Genomic DNA, 26,593 nt, shown 5'->3' with positions numbered 1-26,593 from the left:
AAATTAAAAAAGAAAGGCTATTAAAAGAATTAAATATAAACATGTGCCCTGTAGTTTTATAGCATTGGTTACTGTACCATAGTTCTTTGGACATAAGGCCAGTGTGGATTTCAGTGTGTAGGAGAGGCTTCACGGAGAAGGTGACCTTTATCTGGGCCTTACCCGACCACTGGCAGTCACTGAGGTAGGCACATCCTGAAGCCACCCCTACCAGAGTGGGTAGCATGAATGGGGGCATGGCTGGGGTGGGGGTTGGGGGTTATGCTCAGGTGTGATTGGGAAGGAGACAAGTCAAAGGGGATCTTGTGAGAGAAGAACCTGAAAAGGATGTCACTGAGCTGCCTGAGAGGCTTGGCTTATTGGGTTACTCGGTATATCCACTGCTCCAGGGGCCTCTGGATGTTCACAAATAACACAGCAGTCCCTGGAAGAAGATAAAAACAAATTTTATGGGACATGCCTGACTGGTCCCGGGGTTTGAATCCAAGCCTGGGGGATCAATTTAAAAAGACATAGAAGGGAAAGAAATACACACATTCAGATGCTGGCATCCGCACTTCCTCATGGAAATGAATTCCAGGTGGGAGCATGGATAGCAATCACCTGGTGTAGCCATCTAATTCCTCAGAGTTTATATATGGTTTTCGGCATACATGTGAATCAGCCTTCACGTGGAATTATTATTTTAAATCACCCTGATGCTGGGACACTGGCATAAATCTTTGCATATAAATATTAATATTAATTTATATTTATATACAGACAAAGCCATACACAATGGTGTGAACTATGTCTTCTTTAAACTCATGCAAAGCAGTTCTGGGTTTTAAAAAAGATAAGAGGGGAGAGGGAGCTGCAGGAGTCCCAGATCAGGTGCTTGCTGTTGATCTAGCAGTCTGCGTGTGAGAGTGCAGGGTGTTCAGGACTAACTGGGATTACAGCGCAGGACCTGGGTCCACCGGCTGCTTGGGTTTCCGTTAAGAGTGAGCTGCGCCCTCCTCTGTTATCTCTGGGAGGGGGGCTGTGTCTGCCTCCCTCCTTCGCACTCTTAAAATGAATCAGGCATGAAATGGGCCCAGGAAAACTTTCTTCTGCAGACATAATGGGGCAGAAAAGAATAATAAGACTTGAAAGAAAGAAGCCACAGATTCTCCTTGGCTGGATGCCCAAATGCTATGTAGCTGGAGCCAATCGAACTGCTTGCTTTAGTAGCCAGATATCTCCATCTTTTTTTTTTTTTTTGGCTGGAGGATGTGTTTTGATCCAGGGGACACAATGGTGTAGGAAGCTTTTTTAAGGGTCAGTGCTTCCTCACTAGGGCTGCCTTGTTCCTTGGCCATGCCGGGTGCATCTGCAGCCCTGGTGAGTCACTTGGTGAGTCATTGGACTCTTTGTTGAGTGCTGGAGCTGGGGAAGGAGGACAAGGCTGGACAAGCAACGTCCCGGATACAGTGACTCACCATTCATTCGCTCAGGGATTTGGTAAATGCAATGGTGGGAGTTTGGGGTTTGTGAGTGGTTAGACCAGGCACATAGCAGAAAGACTATGTTCCAAATGATATTTTTCAAGACAGTAGCCGAGAGGCCAATGGAAGCCAGGATGCCTACAGCATTAGGAGTCTCAGGGCTACCATCTGAGGACACTTCCAGAGACACAAAAGGGGTCTGTGATGCTGCAAAGAATATTGGAGAGGAGCAGGGGTGTCATGTGGGCAAGGAAGAGCAGGAGGTAGGAGAAGAAAGACATTGGGAGAGATGGAGCAGTGGAGGGTTAGACTCTGTCTCGTGAGCAGTGTTTCTATGGAGTTGCCCCTGGAGAGTGCTTGCACATGGACTTGAACCGTTACTAGCTATATAACCATCTGTAAAAATGGTCAGAATAACTTCATATATCACAGGTATGGGGTATGGACTAAATGAAATAGTACATGAGAAGCATTTGGATGACTAAGTAAGAACTTAGCCAATGCGGGCTCCTGCTGTAGCCTGAAGTTCTTCTGGTTACTATTATAAAAAGTAACTTGGCCCCTCTTGTCTGCAGGGTCTGTTCTAGTCTCCCTAACATACCATTCAAAGCCTTTTCCAAGTTGCCCTCAACATTTTCATCCAAATGTATCTAGATAAGCCAGACTTATTAATATCTGTCCCTGCATATCTCACCTCTTTGTCCTATGCTGTTTCCTTTGTGAATAATGCTTGTCCTTTTGCTGTCAGTTTGAATGTAGCCATTCTTTCCGATCCCCAACCGAATCTCCACAAGGTCTGAGAAGCATCCCTGATTGGCTACTGAGCCTCCTTTCTCTGCATCCTGTTATCAATAGCTGCCTCATGCGTCTCTCAATATTGCAGTCACATTCAGGTTGTACCTTCTGCTTTTTGAGAGCGAGGACTAGATTTTGCACTTCTGTGTATCCCACACAGTCAGTGATCTGCATATGCTGGGTCCAGTGGTTCAGCTGACTTGTTCTCCAGGCAGAATGGGTTATCAATCCCAGTCCATTCCACTATTTAGAGGGCATGTGATTTCCAGCAAATCACTTAATGTTCCTGAGCCTCAGTTTCCTCTCCTGTAAAATGGGGGTATTAACCCTTTGCACTCCGCTGTCCCCTCTCAGGGGACATCGGAATTCTAGCATATCACTCGGATGTCCCCACTCAGGGGGGACATTGCAGTTTATTAGTGATTACAGGGAATTGAGTTAATTCAACGCACGTTTCCTCCGCAAATTAGCGTCCAGTAGCTGGTAGCCAATGTCCAGAATGGTTTGGAGTGCAAAGGGTTAATATCTGACAAGCAGAATGTATGGGCAGAGTAGAGGTGATGTGTGGAGCATTCACCTGGTATGTGGCAGGTGGTCAATAAATGGTAGGTGTTCTTATTACTGTTACTGTTCTGATGAACTGCTGTTGGTGTATTCAGTGTTGCTAAGTAATTTCTTTTCTCCACAGTTATACAGCTCTGCGGAGTTTGGGAGAAGGTGGCAGCTTATCCAGGAAGGGGTTGTACCCAACAGGTTCTACTGGTGAGTCTCGCTTTATTTTGGACCATATTAAGATGTCACCTTGTAAACAAGCATTGAATTCTTTTTCTCACCCAGAGCTCTCACATGCGGTCTGTTCTGGTTGGGATATGCCCACAGCTCCCCAGGGCAGGACCTGGCAATGGTGTAGTAAACATTTTAAGGGGATATTAAAGATGTATCGAGGACTTCTTAATAAACCCCAAATAGATGACTGAGATTAGTGAGCAGCAGGGGCTTTGGAACTGGTGTTTTGTTCTAGTCTGATGAGACTTGTGAGACAGACACTTAACATTTTAATAGTGACATTTATTACTGAAACCATTATGCACTCATTTTTTTTACATATTCAAATAAAGCATTTCATTGTAAATAAGTAGGTCTCCTTTAGTCTAAGAGTGTATCTTCCTCCCACTCCTGATTCCAAGGTTCCTAGACCTTCTCCTTATCATTTGGGAAACAACCAGCATTTTTAATTATTTTTTTACCCTTCCAGAATATTGCATGAATTATCAAACATATTCTTAGCTCAATCGCTTTCACAAAAAGGCATAAACTGGGTGGCTTACACAACACAATTATTTCTCAGAGTTGTAAAGGCGCTGGGAAGTTCAAGATCAAAGGCACTGGCATATTTTCTTCCTGGTGAAGGCCTGATTGTTTCAGAGAATATGGCAGGATGCTGCAGAGGGTGCCTTGGTTCTGTGTCCTCACAGGATGGAAAGAAAGAGAGGGAGCACTGTGGTCTCTTCCTCTCTTTATAAGAGCACTAATCCCATTAAGGGATTTCACACTCATGATCTCATCTGAACCTATTTACCCCCTAAACACCTCATCTCCCGGTACTATCACTTTGGGGGATCACTGCTTCTATATATGAACTTGAGGGGAGCAAAAACATTTAGCCCATAAATTTGCATTGACATAAATGTTAGCTTACCCACCCTGTTCTGTGCCTTTTTTCTTTGTGTGAGAGGATGCAGTTAACAATACATGTCATCATTTTTTTTAATAGTTAAGTATCATTTTCCTCTAAGGATATAGATCAGATGTGAATTCTAGGCTTATTTAATGTATAACAATAGACTGTGTATATTGGTGGATGAGTGCAAGAGGAAAGTGAAATATGTGTCAGAGAGGGGGAAGATAAGGGGAAGGAAGGAGACGGGAGGGGAGAGACAGACAGCAAATGATAAAGAGGCAGAGAAAGTAATATATGTATTGTTAAACCACCTGAGCCCATCTTCCTGATTACACTAGAGATGGCCTTCTTCCATGGGCATGGTGACTACCAGTGACAAGAAGGGAAATACCACAAGCTCCTTCAGCTTTTGTGTTTCTGTGGCCTAGATACACAAAGAACAAAGTATGCAACATTCTAGTGTAACTTGACATCACATGACAAACCCTTTGGAATTTACGTCCTGACCCTGCCAAGAGATGTGACTCCTTACCCGTTTCTAATATACTCATGGCAAAGCTACTAAGGCTGTTTTCAGATGTTTGCTGCTATAAAGAGGCTATAAAGCGCTAGCTCAGAGCAGAATGTCAGTATGCCTTGTTATGTCATCATTCATAATCACAGGGGCAATGGCCTTTCCCGAGCCAAGGAGCTTCCTGCGAATAGGGCAGTGAAAGGTGTCTCCCTTCACACCTCCTGAAATCACACTGTCTCCCATCAGCCCTTGGATTTGCATGCATTTTGAGGAGGAATACATTATTATATTTCTCATTTTCAAATGCTGGTCTAAAATCCCTGTGGGAGTTGAAAGCTAGAGAAATGCATTAGAGAAATCTCCTAAAATGCTAAAAAAGTGAAAGATGGGCCATTTGCAAATAAACTGGTCAAAGATAACACATAGTGACTTCTATGTGGAATTTTTTTTTCCATCATAAAAATACAGTTATAGCCCATCTGGTATTGCTCTAACTGTGGTTCAGCATCACCTATTAACCAGGAAGTCATGGTTTGATTCCTGGTTAGGGCACATGCCAGAGTTGTGAGCTCAAACCTGTGTAGGGTGTGTAGGAGGTAACCAGTCAATGATTATATTTTACCATTGATGTATCTATCTCTTCTTCTCCCTTCCTCTCTGAAACCAATCTATATATATAAAAGCCTAATATGCAAAGTGGCCCCTTGGGAGTTCCATCGCTCACTATGATGTACACTGATTACCAGGGGGTGGCACAGAACAAAGGAAGGCCCCAGTTGTCAGTTGTCAGTCAGGAAAGAGATGCCCCAGCCAGCAGCCAAGCCTACCCATGGATGAATTTGGTGCACTGGGCCTCTAGTTAAAATATATTTAAGAAAGACATTTTTAACTGAAGGAGGTTTTTGTGCATAGAAGCCATTCACCTCTTCTTGCTCAAGAATGGCATGAGAGTTGTTTTGGAGTCCACATGGGCTTCTCCCTTCTCCAGGAGCTTAGCTCTAGCCATCCCTGAGTCTCCCTCCTCAGATCCTCACTTCTCTTTGTCTGTTGCTCTTTGTGTCCCTTATTCATGAGACACTGCACCTCTGTGTGTTTTGCTTGGAAATTATAAAGTCATTTTGGGAGAGAGGGTCCATGTCTTTTTGTTTGTTTAGTCTCTCTTTCACTTGGTGTTATATGTGCACAGAATGGCCTTGGAAAACAAATAAGTGAAGGCCTACATTACTGTGGTCCTACTTTAACCTCCAAATGGAGTTGATGCCTTTGCCAATGAGAAGGTGTGAGGGACAGATCTTTCCTCAGGTCCCTTTTCCAAAGTACTGAAAATATCTCCATGAGAACCTAGCATTAGAAAGCAGAAAGTTACAATTCACAGAGCACTGAATGGAAGAGTATTCCTACCCAGAGGGACAAAGAAAAACATTGACTAACAAATTGGACAAAGCTAAAGGACAGAGATGAGAATATTTCCCATTCAGCTGGCACATGGTACACAATATTCCATGGCTCACTGAAGGTCTTGTTTACACACAGCATCATGAGGTGAATGGGCCCCATCATTGCTTCAGAGGGTGCTAATTGCAATCCATTCTTTTCTACTCTTTGAGTTAGGGTCTTCTAAGTGAAAGCCTGATTATACATGGAAGCCCTTTGTAACCAAATGTCATAACTGGACCATCTTTATAAAAACTTTACACACGGTTGTGTATGAATTCTACTCAATCTGACTGCTAAGTAAAATAAATAGCACCCCTTTCTCTGCCTTGGGAAACAGAAAGGTACATCTTCCCCATGGAAGCCCTAACAGTGTGATCACCTTTTTATGCAGAGCTATTTAATCTTCATAACAGTTTTATGAAGTAAGCTTTGCATTATCATCATTAAGAGATGGGGAACCTGTGGCATGAAGAGGTTAAGTAATTTAGCCAAGGCCACACAGACAGAAAGCGGCACAGCCAGGATTCAAATACAGCTGGTCTGGCTCCAATGTCTATGCTCTACCAATTCAGTGCACTCTGTAGCCTCTGCCTCTTGGCCTTCTCTTCTGGCCCAGGGCAGTGAGCCCTAGAAATCTGGCCCATTCAGGCAGAGGAGTAGAGAAAACCCAAGGCTCTTTTGGCCACCATGCCTGCATGTGTGTCTCTCTGGCTGGTCTTAGCAAACAGACCCCAGGAGTTCTTTAAACTCGGTTGTTGTTGTTGTTTTTTTCCAGAGTGAGCACGAAACCTGGTGAATTGCACAGTGCACAATACTATTAATGAAAATCTCTTGGTGTCTATCTTTCTGGACTGGCAGACAAGGTGTCAATCAAAGCAATATATATTAGACTTACTTTTGGAAACTAGTTAATTCAAATTACATAGGAACTTTGGGGATGTCTAGGATTATTCAGAATGTATAATGCAAAGAAGCCCCTTTAATAATTTCAGCTTGGAGGCTGGTTGTGGGGGTGTGGAAGGGACTCAAGGAAACTTTTGAGTGCTAAATTGAGTTGTCACCCTGAGTAGTAGCATAGCATTTGCCATAGAGAAAAATGAAGATCAATTGATATATTTTCCTCATCAACTAGTACACTTGAGATATAACTTTATTTTGGGTGGCATTACTATTGTGTGAAAGTAGTCATTGACAATTGTAAAATAATTGTGCAATATAAAAGTTTTTTCTTATACTATCTCAGTGGTTGCTGTTGGTACTACCACAGCTAACATAAATCTAAGTTTTCCTCTAAGAAGTACAAATTGCTTCCAAAACCAAGTTACATGTATAGGGCATATTATAAAACACATCTTAACACAATATTGCCCTTCAGAAATCAATTATATTGGGAGGCAGTACAGATTGGAGATTAGGGAGTTCAGAGATAGGAAGTGTGAGTTTTAGCTTTTCCATTTGCTAAGTTAGCAATCACGGGGAAGTTCCTTAACCTCTGTGTGCCTCAGTTTTGTTCTCTGAAGTGGGGGCAATACCTACTTTATTAAACTAGATGTTTCTTGTAAATTGGTTATATGCTTAGCACCTAAAAATTATCTTGAGTGCCCACTGACTCATAGTAATAGTATTATTAAGAGTGGCTGATTCTACAGCTATCATTTTTATGAGCTGCCTTCTCAGTTTGGCTTTCCCCAGTTTGAGGCAATGAGGGGCATCATCAGCTTTGACTCCCCATCAACCCTGTCTGCCTCTTCCCCTCTCTGTCCCAGGATTGAATGAGTGGCCTGGCTTGGATCAGGGCTATATAAGGTGATGCATTACTTGTTTAGATCAGACACATATCTACTCTAGGAACTAAAGTAGGAGATGGGGTTGAGACCCAGTCAAACTGCATGGCTCAAATTGAGGGGCCATGATTTAGATGATTCCTAAAGAGGAAACAATCTATTTGGTTAACATAAAATAGGAGGAAAGATTATTATTAGGGAAAATACAGATGGAAGGACTGATTGTCCCCAAGATAAAATTTCATAATAGGTATTCATATTTGTTAAGTAAATACAGTGGTTCAGGCACTATATAACCCATACTACTTCATTCTCAAAATAAGATTGTGAGGTAGAGATTTTTACCCTCAATTTGATAAAATGAAAAGTTATGTAATTTATCTGACATAACACATAATATGTAATACAATCAAGTTTTGGAACTTGGTCTTTCTGGATTCATGGCTCTTGTTTTCAGTAGCAAAGCTCAGCCACAAATTCAAGACCTATTTCCCACCCACACCCTCCAGTAATACCTGTTAGCATGACAGTACAGTAGTTAAGGAACTCAAGTTTGAATTTGACACTGAAGAGGAACATGGTATTATAGGATCAGCAGTGAAAAAGTAAAGCCCCAACCAAAAGCCAAATTTGCTATTAGAACTTGATGAATGTGTTTTGTTGGGATCTAATTCAAGTTTAGGTCAGTGCAACAGAAGACAGTCTCAATTATAACCCACTCAGCAATCTATCATCTATGCAAAAGACAAGGCAATTTTAGAGCTGCTTCACTTAATTAAAAGTAGGTTCAGACTTACTGTATTGATTATGTTTCTCTTACATATAGGGGGCTTACTGGAAATAGGGGCAGATAACTGGTGATTACATTTAGACCAGGGGGTACAGTCAATTCCAATTAACCACGTGGATAGAAAGTAAGGAATGGTGAAACCCTAGAAAAGGCTGGAGGAATGTTCATGGGGAGATATCAACAAGAAGTGTCCATTAGTGGGAAGTGTTGAGAATTTTTGGATGAGAAATAATTAAGATAAATATAGAAACAAAATCCCAGAGAGGTAAAATAATTTTGTCTAATGTTACATGTTATTAAGTTATGATGATGGAATGCATATTAGTCATCATACTAGTGTCTTCTTCATAGACCGGTCAGGATTAAAGAGAGAATTCATGTTAAACTCTAAACATGTGTAATGCATGATGAATAAATATTAACTATTATTTAAAAGGGAAATAGAGAAGAGTCATGTATTCATGAGTTTCTGAAATATGGCAGCCTCATTTTGTTATTCAACTTAATTTATCTTCAATGAGAATTTTTAATGTGTACATGTCTATTTTTCTTTGTTGCCCCAGAATCAGGAATAATGGATAGAAAATCAGCTTACTGTTATATTTGATTTGAAAATGTTTGTTACCCAGTTATTTGAATTATTTGAAAACGTTTGTTACCCAGTTCATTTAATTTGCATCCGTTGAGTAATTTTCAGAGCTAACTCTTGGCCATAAAGAGAAAGGGAACTTGCTCTTGAGGGCCCTGTAGTTTGAGATGGAACTTTAGGGAGCCCCTACAGAGGTATATGGGAAGGATCTTGCCCCTGCATAGCTGCCCCTTGGTGAGTTTGCAGCCAAGATCTGGGGCCACCAAGCTGGACATGGACTTGGGAAGGGAAGAGAAAGGACAAGTTCAAAGCTACCTTTACTTCTACACTGCCTCTCACCATCTCTAACCAAAATAACCTTCAGAGTGAAATGACTGTTGCTTCTCTCCTATCTACTAAATCCCACACATTTCCTTCTGACCCCTCCTAAACCATGCAAAGGCTCTGGGGAATATAGTTAGTTGTAGGTCGGCCAAGTTGATCCGGCATGGAATCATTACAGTCTACCCCTTGAAAACTTGGCACTTGTGCACATCTTTTTCAACCACATATAACTTTCAAATGAAAACAAAAACAAAATTATGATTCTACCTGGCCTGATAGGATTTCCTCTATGCAACTTAAAACATGGCACATATCTTCCTCCCAAAATGAGGAAAAATTGCAAATGCCACATTATCTATGTTTGGATGACATTTCTCTTCTGAGTCATGCTTCTTCCTTCTGTAGAGAGGTGGGCAAAAGTAGGCTTATAGTTGTGAGTACAAAACAGAGTTTATTCTTGTCATATTATTTATTAATTATTGTACTATTTATTTGTATTACTTGTCATTTTCCAAACAAATAATTATAAACATCCCTTTGATTCCCCCCTATATTCTATAACAAAAATACTGAAATGTAAGGTCAACTACTACTAGCACATCTTATGTTGAAACACAGAAGAAGAGTAGGAGATATGAAAAGGAAGGGAAATAATATGTATACACACACACACACAAATATATATATTCATATTAATCTATAATGTGGTGGGAATTCTCTAGGGAATGTTTCCCAAGGAAAAGGATTTGTCCTTTGATGGGCCAAAGATAAGAAGAAATTGACCAAAGAGCTAAGATAAGTAAGTGACTAAACAGTGGCTGGCATAGGCCATATATCATGAACTTCAAATTTTCATTGAATGATGGTGCACCCTTTTATTATGTATCTGTCAAAAATTTTCTGACAAACTTTATTATTTCAATGATTGTCAGATACCTACTGATTTAAAAGATGTTAAAATGAAAAAAATCTGAGCATTTTGGAATTGATGGAATAGGTACACAATAAATATTTGTGTGATGAGTGAAAAATGAAGAATGGATATTGAGGGTGAGGCAACCAAAGATATTTATTGTTTTAAATCAAGGGTAGGGTTAGAGAGGATTGTCTTAGTAGATAACTAATAAAATGTGGGGCTATAAATTCTAGACAGGAGGGTAGAGAAGACCCAGAGATTGGCTCATTTGACTGGGCAGGAATGAAAGGCAGAGCAGGTTGAGAAAGATCAAAAAATAAAAAACAAAACTATCAGATGAGTGAATCTATGTACGAGTAGATGATTGACCCTGATGTGTTTGTGCATCAGAATCTCATTATTCTTACAGAATATAGAAACGATTGCATCAGATATCCTATGACTTGCAGGAATCTCTTCTACCAAATTCTAGATAAATGGCTGAAAACAGCCTTCTGGATGAACTGGAACTTTGTCTATCTGTCCATCAGGATTTATATGTCTATAAAGAGAGTAACTGAGGAAATGGACCTGTCCCACTGTTTTTTATGGTTGGCTCTGGCACTTAAAGCAGCAACCCCCCAAACACAGCAATTCCATCACATAGAGAAAGCTGTCAGGGTTTTCACAGGCATGGCGAGCTGTTCCCTGGGATGGGGACAGAACCTGCTACAGCATTTATGAGATTTATGGGAAAGGGATTTACATGAAGGCTGAAGTTTAAGGCAAATAAATCCCAGAGGACAAATATTACCCATAATTGAATTACAAAGCCATTATCATGTGCTGAACAGAGCAACTTTATGACTCTATTGTGACAAGAGGAAACTTGTTAGAATATTTATGTGCCTGGGAACCCTTCTGCATCACCAACCCCAGAGAACACACCATTTCTTCCATGTGTTTCTCATGAGCAGTTAGCCTTCCTGAGTAACTCAGTAGCCAAGAGGTAGAATCCAAAATAGACATAGCATATAGCATAGAGCCGCATCAGCACAAACCTCACACTTGACCTCACATTCAACAGTTCCTCTACCCACCATATTTATATTGTCAACCTACATCAGGCTCTTCCCATAATAACCAGGGCAGCCCTAGAATAAATAAAAACTCTGCATGTCCATATTGTTTTCTACTTCTGAATAAAAAGACATTTCAGCAATGAGCCATTTTCCAGTCATCATTAAAAATTAATATAACTTTATTTTTGTAATCGCTGAAGTGTATGAATCATGAACTTATGACAGCCTGAAATACTACAGTAGTTTATCTGCTTTATATGATAAAATGACATCATCAGTTCATCACAGTGATCTGATTTAGAAAAAACAAATCACTTGAGTATTTATAGTAGCTTTGCTATAATTAAGTATATTCTTACAAGATTTGGCATAGTTTTATTTTCCCCTTAACTTTTTATTTTGAAATAATTTTAGAATTACAGAAGAATTGCAAAGATAAAACAGTTTCCATATCTCTTCACTCAACTTTCCCTAATATTAACACCTCATATAATCATGGTGCAATATTCTCAACTAAGAAAATAGCATTAGCATATTCTGTCAGCTAAAATGGAAATCTTACTGGGGTTTCCATATGTTTTCTACTAATGTCCTATTTTCCAACCCAAGATTCAATCCAGAATCCTTCATTGCATTTATTTATCATATCTCCTCAATCTCATATCTCCTCAAATCTGTGGCAGTTCCTCAGTATTTCCTTACCTTTGATGACCTGGATAATTTTGGAGCTCACTAATCATTTATTATTTTGTCAATTACAGTTTACATTAAATTTTATTTTGTATTAGTTTCAGGTGTAGAGCATAGTGGTTAGACAATCATATACTTTACAAAGTGTTCCCCCAAAATTTCCAGCACCACTCGACACCGTTTTTACAAAATTATTGACTAGTCAGTTGTTTTGTAGAGTGTCCCTCAAATTGGGTTAAGCTAGTACTTTTTCATGATTACAGGGTTGAGGATTGTCAGGTAGTATATCACAGAAATGATGTACACTTCTTATGACATCGTATCAAGACTTGCAAACATCAATATGTCTCATTGCTGCTGATGTTCAACTTGACCACTTGCCTAAGTGGTATCTGCCAAGTTTCTCCACTGCAGTTACTGTTTTCTTTGTTTCATGCTCTCTTTTTTCAAAGTTCATACTCAAGGGAAGGAGAATTAAACTCCAAATCCTGGCAGGTGGAGTATCAAAAATTGTGTGAACATATGTTAAGATTGCCACAATAATTAGTAAATATTTTGGGAGATATTTTAATGCTATGAATTTTACCCACTAATTTTAGTATTTATCAGTCGATCTTGCTTGTAGCAGTTATTACTGTGGCCTTCTCATGGACATTTTCTATTTTGATCACTTCTTAAATATTCTAACTAGAGGCCTGATTCATGAAATTCCTTCAAGGGGCTTGGCCCTCACAACCCCAGCTGCCTGGGCCCTCATTGCCCCAGCTTCCCCCAAAAAGGTCATCTGGATGGTCATTCTGCTATTTGGTCTAATTAGCATATTATCTCTTTGTTATATAGGATCCTTCTCTAAGGAATAATGGCTCCCTCTTGGATGCTTACTTACTAATACCATTGTGTAGTTGCTTAGTCAACAAGGTGACTGGAAAAGATGGTGAATAAGCCCAACACTGGATTATGTTCCGTATTTGTTTGTTTTTGTCTTAGGTATCTCACTGCCCTTGATTGGAGCTGGTAGCTAGATAATTTCTCATAGATATTAATGCATCATTAAGATGGCACCTGTTAAATAAGGGCAAAACCTCTGTGCCTAAATAAGGGCAAAATCTCTCTGCCTAACAGTTCTTTTGAAAGGAATATTTTAGGGTCTGACCTGGGATGAAGACCTCAGAAGTAAGTGCATTTTCCCAGTGATGCATTCCCTTTAGTGGTCTCAGAGGTGGAGATTCCCCCCAGTGGTTCTGCATCCTCCCCCTCTTTGTTTAGTTGTGTATCTTCACCATAAAGAGGGTGATGTGCAGGTTTTTCTTTCTCTCTCTCTCTATCTCTCTCTCTCTCCACACACACACACATACACACACACACACACACACACACACACACACACACACCTCTCCCTTTCCCTGTTTCTCTGTTCTAGACAAGGAAAAATGCGAGAATTGCTGCTCCCTCAAAACAAAACAAAACAAAAAACCTATTGAGGGGTGCTGACCTCTGTTGTTTCAGTGCTTTTAATTCCCTAAACAAAGAATCCAGGTTTCTAACTGACCAATTATCGAATATATGAAAAATACGGTACAGAAAATGGGTAACTATCCTAAACAGATAAGCATTCTTATAAATGAAAACCTTGAATGATACATCTCTATAGAGATAAGGACCCACAATATGACAGACAGTTTATAAAAGAATAAAGTGGCAATTTAATAAAAATATTTAACCTCACATATAGAAAATAAAAATTGGAGTAAAAATGGTATGACTTTTATTAGTCTATCAAATGGATTAAAATTTTGAGAAAGTAATGCTTAGCCTTGGTGAGAACTTGGGAAATGGCCAGTTTTATATGCTTTTCCTAGGAATGTAATTTGTATAAACTTTCTGGGAGTCAGTTGGACAATATATGAGGAGTCTTAAGCAAATAACCATTCTCTTCAAGCAAGTGAAATTCCCTCTTTTAATAATTCTTCCAATTGAAAACCTGAGAGTTCAGTGAGACATGCTAATATTTACCTACAAAGATAATTAGCACAGTGTCATACATAAACAATACCAATACGCCATGGTCAGAATGTGACTTAAGTAAATTATAGAATATTGTGCAACTGGCAAAATAGTTCACTTCCATAGTATATTATGCTGTGCTATTTTATTAATATGATGCAAAAATTAATTTTAAAAAAGGAATCCCTACACAGAAAAAGTACTAAAGGATAAACAACAAAATATTAAAGATGGTTATTTCTAGATGGAAGAATTGTGTTAACGTTGTTGTTGTTGTTTTTTTTTAAACTTTGGTACACTTTCCATTATGTTTGACATAGTGCTTTTAGTATTAGAGTTTTAAAAAACAGTGTGGTCCCACCCAGCATGGCTCAATGGTTGAGTGTCAACCTATGAACTAGGTGGTCATAGTTCGATTCCCAGTCAGGACACATGCCCAGGTTGCATGCTAGATCCCCAGTGGGGAGCATGCAGGAGGCAACTGGTCAATGATTCGCTCTCATCATTGATATCTCTTTTTCTTCTATATTTTCTTGCCCATCTTCTCTTTCACTCTTTCCTCTTCTGCCCCGTCCTCTCTTCTCCCCTGTTTACCCTCCTTTTTAAACACCCCTCTTCTCCCACCTCTCCTCCCCAAACTCTTTGATTATTTTAAATGTATTTCTCTACATCTTGTCCACACTATTATTTCCAAACGGAGGTCAGGAAGGTGATCTTGTCATCCTCCCTGGTGTCTCTCTAGATCAGTGTTTTTCAACCTTTTTTGGGCAAAGGCACACTTGTTTCATGAAAAAAATCACGAGGCACACCACCATTAGAAAATGTTAAAAAATTTAACTCTGTGCCTATATTGACTATATATAAAGTAATTCTCTTGAATAGGAATCAAATAAACACAAAGAAAGTATTTTATAATTACTTTATTATGAAATATTAAGTAAACAAAATAGTGAAAAATTATAAAATTCTTGTCTTGTCTGCATCTACGGCACACCAGGCAACATCTCGCGGCACACTAGTGTGCCGCGGAACAGCGGTTGAAAAACGCTGCTCTAGATTCCCTCATCTGTATTCAGGGAAAAAAACAAAACAAAACACAAACAGACAAACAAGGGGAGGAGCCATAAAAGTAGGGAAATAAGAAGGAAACGGGAAATGCAGACAAGGGAGAGTGGGGAAGAGGAGTGGAGCATGGCCACAGAATGGTTTGCTTTGGCCAATTTAGACCTGGTCATTTTCATGTCTGGGGAGGCATGTTTCCTGTTTCTAAGGATGACTCTCCAAACTTTCAACTTTATTTCTATCAAGCACTTTGTGCAGCAAATATCCTATCTCTCACAATCTTCCTAAGCATTATATGTTTCTTCATTCTGGGTCAGACACCCCGTTCCTGGTTTCTCTCTCTTCTCTTTTCTGCCTCATTAGCCTGGACTCTCCTGACGATATCTGTCTTGAGAGCCTAACCGAAGTGGCCAGTGAAGGGGAAACCGTTCACTATAGAAGAGGAAGTGAGGGCATCCAGTCGCTAATACCTGTGCGCACTTTGTTTCTTCCCTCTGTAGCAGGCAGGACCCATGGGCTTTGTTTCTGAAGAGAACCCTTGGGACCAGGATGGCTCCATCTGAAACAAGACAGAGAAAGACAGGTGGTTCCACCTCCCCCGCTTTGTTCCTCTGCAGATTCCTCCACACTCCTTCCTAAGCCATTTACTGCAGATCTCAACCCCAATAAACAGGTGCTGGCCCATCACTGTGCTTATTTTTAATACCTGCTCTGAGGTTATCTCCTAGGACATTTTTGGCTCTGCAGCACTTATTGAGCACTACAGTAAACCGGTATAAACTCGGACAAAATGCCAGGGGAATGATAAACCAGTGACATTTCTCACCCTCTCTGTAGAAAATGTTGACAAAGGCTGCATTTGGCAGATTGTATTTCAGAAAGCTGACATTGCGTTCGTTGCTGACATCACCTTGGACTGGAGGGGCTGTTTTATTTGCATTCTTGACATTGGTAATTCTCAGATTTTATTCATAAGTGGCTCCTATGTGTGATGCCAGCTGAAGATGCTGTGAGTATAGATGCAGGAGGCTGGCTTTGTCTTGTTTTCATTATCAGAGCCAGGTAAGGGCCTTCCCCTTACACTTTGCTTTGACAGCTAGGACTACACATAGATAGGTGGGGACACAGTTCTTTTCTGCTGTTTATAAAACTGAGCACTTAATTTTCTTCAGTGGCATCCATGGCCTTTTGTATCAAATGCAAAACCTTAAACGTGGTGCACAAAGGCCCCTGCTTAGCCTTTTATTGTATCTTCTACTCTCCTCTGGAAACATGAGATGCATGCTATGGACTTACTAGTGGATGCCTATCTGGGTCGTCCTCTCTCTGATCTAGGAACTTTTGACCTTCTTTTTATCTCTAAATAGAATGCTCTTCCATTTCCCCTATATTGCATCTCCTTTAAGATTTAGTCCATTTACTCTAAAGCAGTGGTTCTCCGCCTTTCTAATTCCGTAACCCTTTAATACAGTTCCTCATGTTGTGGTGATCTCCAACCATAAACCTATTTTCATTGCTACTTCATAACTGTAATTTTGCTAATGTTAATGAATCCTAATGTAAGTATCTGTGTTTTCTAAACTGCTGCTGTGTTTTAGGCTCTACAGCAGTGGTTTTCAACCTGTGGGTCAAAACCCACAGGTAGAGAACCACGAGGAGGGTTGTCTAAGACCAACAGAAAAGACAGATATTTACATTACAATTCATGACAGTAGCAAAATTACAGTTATGAAGTGGCAACGAAAATAATTTTATGGTTGGGGATCACCACAACAGGAGGAAATAAATTAAAGAGTAGCGGCATTAAAAAGGTTGAGAACCATGGCTCTAAAGCCTTCCTGTTCCTTCCTTCTCCCCCAGGTCTCTCTCTGCAAGTGAAAGGACAGCAATCCTGTGTCTTCAAGAGCACCTTGTATATTAGAATCCTGTTTCAATGGGTTATTGTCTCTTCCATAGTTTTGAGGCCTCTATGGGCAGAGAATCTGTAACTCTTGTTCTTGTCATGTAGTAGGGCATTGAGAAGTTTCACTGAATGCATAAGTGTTTTTATTTATTCATGTACTTCATCTCTGGGCTGTTGAGTCTTTTTTTTTTTTGTCTATTGATTTATGATGATTAATCATTTCTGCTATTAGGGTACCCTTGATCTCTCAAGAAGCTTTTATTACCAACATTAATTTTAATTTTGAGATGAGTATTAATATTCTCCATCTGTCTCCTGAATAAGAAAGGGAAAGAAGAGAAGAAATCAGATGCATTTTTGAGCCCTTTCTATGTGCCAGGAATCTGCTAAGTGCTATAAGATGTACAGTCTAGGAAAATATATTTTAACCTCATTTTATACGTTAAAAAATATCCAAGTTCAGAGATGTTAAGTGACTTGTCAAATGTCACACACACACACACACACACACACCAATAAAGTGATAAATGCTGATAGGGCTGGTTGTGCACTTCTTCTGTATCCAAAAACATTTAGTAAACATGTATTGAATATCTATACATGGCATGCTTGGTGCCTACATGGAAATTGGGAAAGGTTTGAGCTTGTCTGTGAATAAGAGGGATAGACAGATGTGTCACCAGTTGAAACATGCCCTCATTTATGCCGGGCAAATGTACGTCTATGGTTCTGAAAGTGTCAAAAGTGAACCAACTTAGTTTAAGTGGCACCCCTGCTGGGAAGCCTGTTTTCAACTTCACACTTCTATAGCTGAGCCATGACTGTAAGTGTTAACAAGGCAGAAGAAGGTCAGAGGCTTTCTAGACAGATACAAGTACACGCAAAGGCCTGCAGACTTTCCTTCTGAGAAATTCAGTTCAAGAAGGGAATTTATTCTCTCAAGTAGACCTAAAGGCAATATGAAGATATAAAGATACCGCCACCCTGTTGCCTTTTTATATCATGAAAGGACCACATTTTCCCTGTCAAATTTATGGAGAGGTTCTTTCTGGCCAAAGGGAAAGGGAAAGAAGAGAAAGACCTTTCCATAAAGGGCCAACCAGATGTATCAGATATATAGGAAATACTGACCAGTGTAAAAGTGTTACCTGTGTATTTATCAAGGAAACTTTTTTTCTCTACGTTCTTGTAAGCACAGACAATTTACTGATTTAAAAAAAAAATGAGCAGCTGCCTTTCAGGAGCCCAGAAAAATCAGAGAAGCATCTATGTAAAGAGGTCCAGCCGACCATAATGGAGCATGACTGGGACATGTGCACGGGGCAGGTTAGAAGCATCAGGCAAAGGTGCCCCACACTCTGTACTTATTACTAGATAGCCTTATTAGCTAGACATACTTTAAGCCATTCTTTTTCTTTTCATTTTTTTTTAGCCTCACCCAAGGATACTTTTCCATTGATTTTTAGAGAGAGTGGAAGGGTGGGGAAGTGACACACAGAGAGAAATATCGATGTGAGAGAGACACATTAATTGGTTGCCTCCTCGATGCGCTGCAACCAAGGTACATACTTGCCTTTGACTGGAATTGAAGCTGGGACTTCAGTCCACAGGCTGATGCTCTAGCCATTAAGCCAAACCAGCTAGGGCTTAAAGCCATTTTTGACATCTCACTCTGAAAATAAGATGAAGAGAACATTTATGTTTATGCTGTTTTTCTTTGGTTTATCATCATTTTTAGCATTATTTAGGTAAAATTGGCAAATAGAATTATATTTAAAGTGTATAATGTGTACATTGTGAAAGGCTACATTGAGTCATTATATCCATCATCTCACATGTTTTACTTTTTTGTGTGTGCGTGTGAATCCATAATTTCTACTCTTAGCAAACTACAACTATAAACACAGTATTATCAACTGTAATCACCATGTTATTATACATTGGTTCTTCAGGCTTCATTCATTTTAAAATGGAAAGTTTGTACCATTTTACTTATCACCCTCTCCCCATTTCCCCCTTTCCCTAGCCCCTAGCAACCATATATCTATCATCATCATCATCATTAAGTATAATATTTGGTCTTAAAATGTTCAGAAAAACACCAAACTGCAGTTCCAACCAACATGTATAAATAGGCTAGAGAATGATACGTTGTTCAGTGTACCCATGGGCTTTTGTAAGGTGTCTGGTCAATGGCAGGACCATCAAAACCAGCACCTCCGCAGACATTTAGTCTGGCTTGGTTTCCGCTTTTGAGAATTCATCAGTGCTACACATAAAAGCATCAATAATTCTTTATAGCCTGGAGGTACTCCTAGACTGCAAGAAAATGGGTGGGCACATTAGCAAATAAAAATAGTTGGAAACTGGGTGGTTTAGTTTGAAAGTTTTATTTTGTTATTGCAGTTGTTTTGTTACAGATGGACAAATATTCAAGCAGGGTACGGGAGCCGGTTATTAACAGCAGACGCCAGAGAAACAAAGGCCTCTGTGCTGCCCCAGCTTCATTTCCTTAATTGAGAGGGACAGCCCCTTGAAACAACAGCTGCTGCCTTTACATACATCAAAAGATCTTAAGAAACCACTGCTTTTATTAATTTGGGGACATGAGCACTTGAAACAATGCAAATGGGGCCAAGCAAATAGGTTCGCGTGCTAATTTCAACGTCGTTTTTTCTGGGATGCCAGTCTTCTGGAATAACTGGTGCCACTCATTTCAAGGGAGGAACTCTGAGCAGGCAACTTAGGAGGTGAACAATGGGTAACTACCCAGCCGTAATTTGCAAAACCCAGTTAGCCACTGGGCTTTCTAGTTTGAGGGTTGTCAGGGAGCTTGTTTGCTTCTAGATGCTGGTGAACATGGCCTTGTCAGAAGAGGTCACCTCTGAATCCAGTCAATGCTTCAGTATGGACATGGAGGGCCACTGTTCCTGGAGAAGCAGTCCCAGCAAAACTTAACTGAAATGGGGGTGAAAGTGTCACCATCTTCCTGTATTCCGATCCCAATGATGAAATTCACAACCATGTGCCCTTTTCTCTTTGGAGTAAATTATAAATCCTTATCAGGGCATTTTTCCTTTCTAGAAGAAGAAAGCAGGACATAATGTCCCTGACATTGGTCCAACAGTAAAGAGAATGGTTATTCTTTTGCTACATTGCATTCACATTGGTTGGGTCATGTGTTTGGTTTTGTTTTCATAGTTCATAGGATAGCAGTAGGTAGTTTTGCAAATTTCAAATGAGAGAATTAATTAGATCCCTTTGCTATGCAATCACTGTTCAAGTCAGGCAGCTTAAAACCACCTGCCTGGCATTGCCTGATAAGTCTTAAAAGTTTAATACTGTCAGGGAGATTTTTTTGCCTGAGACTACATGCCATGCGTAGGACTTATTGAAAAGCCTGAGCTAATAACACATAGCATCTCTGCCAGAGTCAAGCCTGGACCCCAGTGAAGAAAGGTTTCATTATTGTTTTTATGGGAAGTGGAAATTTTGCTGTCAGACTTTACCAGTAAACAGGTTGGATATACCCCAAGGATGGTGTTTTAGAGTCCTGTGGACATCAGTAGTCAGTCCCCAGGCTAGCTGAGCTTCTCTAAGGCATTAGTGAAGTTGCTAAGGTTGATGTGTCCTTTTCTTGTTTCTTCATTTTTTTAGGTCTGTGATGGGTTCAAACAAGGAACCAGATCTTGTGCATCTCGAGTCCAGAACTGTGGATGGTCGTAAGTAAATCAAGTTTTCCAAGGTGTTCACTGAGATAATTCATTTTATCAATCCACCAGGAACCATGTCTATGTTCAGGAAAATCATTGGCAAAAATCCAAGTCATTTGGACAGGATGGCTCTTCCAGCTTTTAGTAATTCCGAATTGTCTTAGTCATTTTTGACAACTCTCATTCAATCAGGCTGTGTTGCTTTCCTAGTAATGTGAAAATTCAAAATCCCTCTTTTCTGCCATGTTTTATTATTGTGGTTGCTGCTGCTTTGTTTTGTTTGGTTTTTCTCGTTCCCTTATTTTATTGGATGTCGTTCAGGCAATGCCTCCCTGTCTTGTTTGGAGACACAGGAAGCACTTAGAGGGCACAGGGGAGAGAAGAATCATCCTGTGTGTCCCATGATAAGCAGCAGGGGGGCCAGGTCTGCACCCCAGGTGGTCAGAGCAGCCCTAGCGAGGCCATCCACAGTGAAGGACTACACGCGACGTGGCTTTAGGTACATGACAGAGGAAAGAAAGGTGCAATCCAGAATTTAAACCCTTGTCTGAAAAAAAAATCAAGCCTGCTCACTAATTGTGTGACCTTGAAATATCTACTTAGACTCTTTATGCTTTAGCTTCTTCTCTGTAAATTAAATGAGTTAACAATAATGTGTCCTATAGTGGCTAACATTACAGAGCACTTACCCTGGACTAAGAATTATGTTTAACACTTTATCTACTTTAGCACAAGGAATCCACACAATTTGTGGGTCATTGTTCCTGTTTTGCAGATGAGGGAATCAAGTCATAGAAAGTTTAACAAACGTACTTAAACATCAACAATGTACCCTTCCTTCTTCTCCTCTGGTCCTGAGGTTCTCCTGAATGTCTGAGAGTTGCCGGAGTACCACTAGATCTAAGATTGGGCACTCAAGGTGAAAAGGATGAAGGGAAAGGGAACATGCATAGAATAAAGGGATGAGGAAAGAAAAGACACGATAAGAACGAGGTCCCAAAAGTAGAGGAGAGAAAGAGAATAGACTATCCACAATTATCACCGAGCAGTGAGTTCAGTGTGGTGGAGACGCTTCCATTGCCCAGCAGCTGATTATGCTTTCTTGGATCCCAGAGTTCACGTCTTACTACCCAATAGCCAGAGCAGCCTTTTCCTAAGGTAAAAGCAATCATGTCATCTGTTTCGAGCTTTGATTGACTTCCCACTGCTCTGGTGATCAAGAGCCAAGTTCTCACCTTGACCTTTAGCTGCTGGTGCCTGCCCATTTCCTCAGCTGCACCTCACTCTATTCCTGTCCTCACTTCTTGCCTACAAACCCTTAAATTTGCTTTCAAGATTGGACCACGCAGGTTTCTAGGACTTAATTTAAGGCCCAGATGCCCGCTGTTTCCTCTGCCCAGAATGTCCTCTCCTCTTCCCTGATAAATTCAGTGTAATTAATTACTATGAGTGGTTCAGATCTCAAGCATCAATTTCTATTTTTTTTTAACTTTTCACTTTGAAATAAGTTTAGACTCACGTAAAAGTGGTAAAGAATAGTCACATTCCCCTGTACTTTTCAACCAGCTTCCCCTAAGGATAGCATCCAATAAAACCAAAGAACTATAACAAAATCCTGGAACTCCCAGTCTAAACGAGTTTCTCAATTTGTTTGCTTTCATCCAACTCTTAATATTTTTTTATCCTGCTCATCTCAGTTTTTAATTGCACATTCCATTTACGTGATTATTTGATCACAGTGTTTTCTCTCCACCAGTAAGGGTGCAGGGGCCATGTATGCCTTTGTTCAATAGTCTGTCTCCAGTACATGTCCCAGTGTCTGCATGTAGATAGAGCTTAATAAATATTTATTTAATGAATGAATGCATAGCTGACCAAGTGTCAGGGTAACCAGCTGGCTACCTAACCTCACTTACCAGGTCCCACCTAGGGACCTTGTCAGAATGTCAATGCTGATGTAGGAGGGGCCCAGCAGTCTGCATTCCTAACAAGCTCCCTGGTGAAGCTGACGATGCTGGTGGTGAAACATGCTGAGGGTCAGAAAGTCCCATAATAAAAACTAATGAAAGAGCTTCAGGGTCTGTCTCCCATGACTACACCCTTGTTTAGAAAGCCCTGGGTGGAATCCTAGATTGCTTTTCTTTCCGAGCTTTTGGGGACGTGGCTGCTTTCTGGCTGTGGCATTTAATGCCCATAACCCCATATCCTGAAAACGACAAGGCCATCACTTTCCCTGATCTGCACTTCCCGCCCCCCCCCCCCCCCCCCCCCGACATTATTCCTGTGTTCCCTGCAGGCATGGAGGTTGATAATGTCAAACTGTCATCTCAGGCTCAGCTTGTGCGAGGCATGAAATATATCAGTTCTAATTTTATTTATTTTATTTTACTTTTTTTGCAAAGGCAGCATCTTCAGAAACTATCCAAGAGTGAAAATTCAATAAAGGGATTTAATTTGAAAAGTTATCCCTGTCAAAACAAAGCAGAAAAAAAAATTACCTACCAATTGAAGAAAAGGATCTAAGCCTGACCTGACCGAATGTAAAAAATGAGATTTTTCTCAGTATCATGTCCTCCCTTTCCCTGTTCCCCCTTCTTCTCTCTCTTTCTTCTTGGAATCTCTTTCTCCATCACAGTAACCCTGGCACCAAGTAAAAGGAACATAGAGGAGGAGGAGGAGGAAGAAAAGAGCTCAGACAGCTCAGAGTTAGTAGTGTTAGCAAATGTAGCTGAGAGTCATATGCTCCAAGAATTCCAATATCTATGTTTTCTCTTTCTCATTTCCTGATTGAAATTTCTCTTGATTCTCTATTTCTTCATTATTATTTAGTATATAATTTAAGTATATGGAGCTCATTGTTTATATTCCAGGTTATGGGTCTTGTAGAGAATGTGCAAAAATAAGGTACTGCTTTTTAATTTGAACAGGCTTTTTGTTGTTGTGTTTATTTGTTGTTTTCTCTGATTGTAATGGGTTTAGGGATTTTTGTAGCCAAGGCACTGAGACATATGACACAGGAAAAATTCTTTCACTTGCTTATTGTGCTCATCCCCATGGGATGGATTGCAAATGCATATCGGGGTTTGTTACTCAAAGGTTAGTGTTAGTCTCATTTCACATCTCCCTAGATGACATTTTGTAATTACTATCTGTTTCATTGGAAGTCTCTGTATTTGAGGGAGGTGAGTTCTGGGAAGCATTGGCTTACAAGGGTGTATGGCTGGCATAGATATGTCATGCCCATTGTGCTGTGAAACCTGTGTTGTAGTTTACAGTCATGTGTTGTGGTTTACATGATGTGTTGTAGTTTACAGTCATGTCAAGGATGTTATTATTTCTTGTATCACCTCTGTCTTAGTAGACAAGCTGAATTACAATCTCAATTACAGTCAATCACAGGAGGTATTATGAGAAACTTTTGAACATATTTCTTGAATGTGGCATTTGTTATTGGTCCCCACATTCAACTAAGGACACATTGACAAGTCCTCATCCAGGAAACAAACATGTTAATGTTTACAAATCACATATGTGTGTTTGTGTGTGTGTGTGTGTGTGAATGTGTATATACCCACCCATACATTGTATGCACATAGTACATTAAATCTGCTACTCAGACATCAAAATAGTAAGAAGGAAACCTACATTCTATTGACTTACCCAGTATAGGCAGATTTGGGAATGTATATGTAATGTACATAGTTACAGAGACAACAGGGATCAAACTGTTGGGTTGAAAACTTTGTAAAAACTCTCGTCCTATTTAAGTTTGCTTGTGTGGGAACCAATGTTCAGAGCCTGACACATTTAAAGTTTCTTGACTTAAAAAATATATGTGTATGTCATGGTATAGGCATGATTTGGGGCTTTAACCATAGGATCTCTGGAGCCCTCTAGGGCTAATGGATGAGCATAAAAAATTCACTAACTCCCTGCAATTTTATGCTACATATTATACATATATGTGATTTTGGAGGAAGAGGATATGGCTTGTATAAGAATTCTTCACATGGCAATATCACATGTATCATAATTCTATGTTTTTGCTCATCTGTAAACATCATCTTGTAAAACAGGGGTCCTCAAACTTTTTAAAGTGGGGGCCAGATCACGGTCCCTCAGAGAGCTGGAGGGCCGGACTATATGAACTACTAATTCCTACTGTAACACCTCGGCTGCGCTCACTGCCCAAAAAACCTGGCGGGCCGGATCAGACTCCTCTGCGGGCCGCATGTGGCCCGCGGGCCGTAGTTTGAAGACCCCTGTTGTAAAAGAACATGTGGTAACATGTTGGACCTTTCTCACTTCCTGAATGAAAGACTGAACTGGTGACTTGGACATTTCCATGCTAGTGGTGACAAGAGCTAGCACAGACAGGCGCCAGGACCATCACTGGCCTCAGGGTCCATTTGCATGAGTAAGTAATCTTACAACTTGCCCAAGGACTAATCTCTTTCACTAGGGAAAAACAACTGTGGCCCTTTAAGCAGTTGTGAAAATGACTGCTCAAAAATTTTTCCTGAAATGAACCACAAAGGAGAATTTCACAAGCTGAAATAATAGGAAACTCACAACTTTATATACCCACCATCCCACCAATTCTGGTCTTCTGTGAGAACTGGGCACCTCATTTCTACCTCCTGTTTCCAGCCCTCCAGTCTAATTTCTACATGGAGTAGCCTATGTATCAAAACCTGCAAAGGGCAAACACTGCTGAAGTAAGTACTATGGGCACGTGATAGAGACCTCAGTTCTCACCAGTCTTCAAGAGATTAGCAATGGGGTGTTTTGAGCTTTTACTATAATCATAGATTACCTTTATACCAACAAGAGTAGCAATGACAAAAAATAAAAAAAGGTAAGCAGTACTCAAGTGTATCCAGGGCTTATATAGATTAATGCGTGTGGGCACATACATACATCACACACACTCACAGATGTTCATGTTATAAAACTCTTACTCCAGTCCAGTGCTAGTGGATACAATAGCAAATTAAAACTCTTTTCATATCAGCACATACAAAGTTAGCCACTTCATAAGGGATCACTACAGTTTACTATAATTTAGTAAGTCACTATCTTATTAATAAATGCATACATGTTTGGCTATTTCAAACAGTGCTGACACACATACACACACATTACTTATGTAGTTAGTGAGCATGCAAACTTACGTAAGTAGCAAGCACTGCTGAAAGAGAAGTTACTGGCATCCTGGATTTGAGGACACACACACACACACACACACACACATATATCCTCAAATAAAAAAAAAAATATATATATATATATATATATATATATATATATATATATATATATATATATATAAAATTGCTGTAGATATTGCACATCACCCTCTGAAATTGTTGCATCAGTGTACGCTCTCTCAAGATGAGAATGTCTGTGTTTGCAAGCCCTCAATCACCCAGGACACTATAAAGCATTTTTTTTAAACAGAATCCATCTACTGTTTTAAATTGCATTTATTGAATTAGTAGTGAGGTTAAGAATTTTTTTTTCTTGGCTCTTTGTATCTCCTCTCCAATTAACTTTCAAAATATATAAAATCTCGTTCAGTAAGATGGACACTGGCATTTATATAAAAATCGAAAAATATCAACATTATTACCCCCGCTCCTGCCAAAGTCCCATCACTATCTCACAAAATGACCCTGTTGGGCCCCACATTTCAGAGCTTCCATTTACCTTCTTTTTCAATCAGTTAATTTATTCATAGCTTCAAGGGAAGATGTTAGACGTTTGCATTTCTGCTCAGCCTTAGACTGCTAGCTCCCACCACTCGCCCACACCAAACAGGCACCTTTGTCCTCCTCTTCTCATGCCAAGCATCAGGACTGGCT

The 26,593-nt window shown here is 40.0% G+C and overlaps 1 protein-coding gene across 5 annotated transcripts in view; it reads left to right on the top strand.

Annotated features, from left to right (window-relative positions):
• SORCS1 (sortilin related VPS10 domain containing receptor 1) overlaps positions 1-26,593 on the top strand; it is a 432,258-nt gene that overhangs the window by 293,559 nt on the left and 112,106 nt on the right. For all 5 annotated transcript variants that reach the window (XM_084904028.1, XM_084904030.1, XM_084904027.1 and 2 more), the window contains exons 5-6: positions 2,950-3,023; positions 20,674-20,738. In XM_084904028.1, coding sequence (XP_084760154.1) covers positions 2,950-3,023; positions 20,674-20,738 — 139 coding nt within the window. The remainder of the gene's footprint in view (positions 1-2,949; positions 3,024-20,673; positions 20,739-26,593) is intronic.

Source organism: Pipistrellus hanaki, assembly GCF_964339955.1.
Source record: "Pipistrellus hanaki genome assembly, chromosome: 14".
Classification (NCBI taxonomy): Eukaryota; Metazoa; Chordata; class Mammalia; order Chiroptera; family Vespertilionidae; genus Pipistrellus; species Pipistrellus hanaki.
The sequence above is the reverse complement of the archived record's forward strand: the minus strand, read 5'-3'. Positions and strand labels throughout refer to the sequence as shown.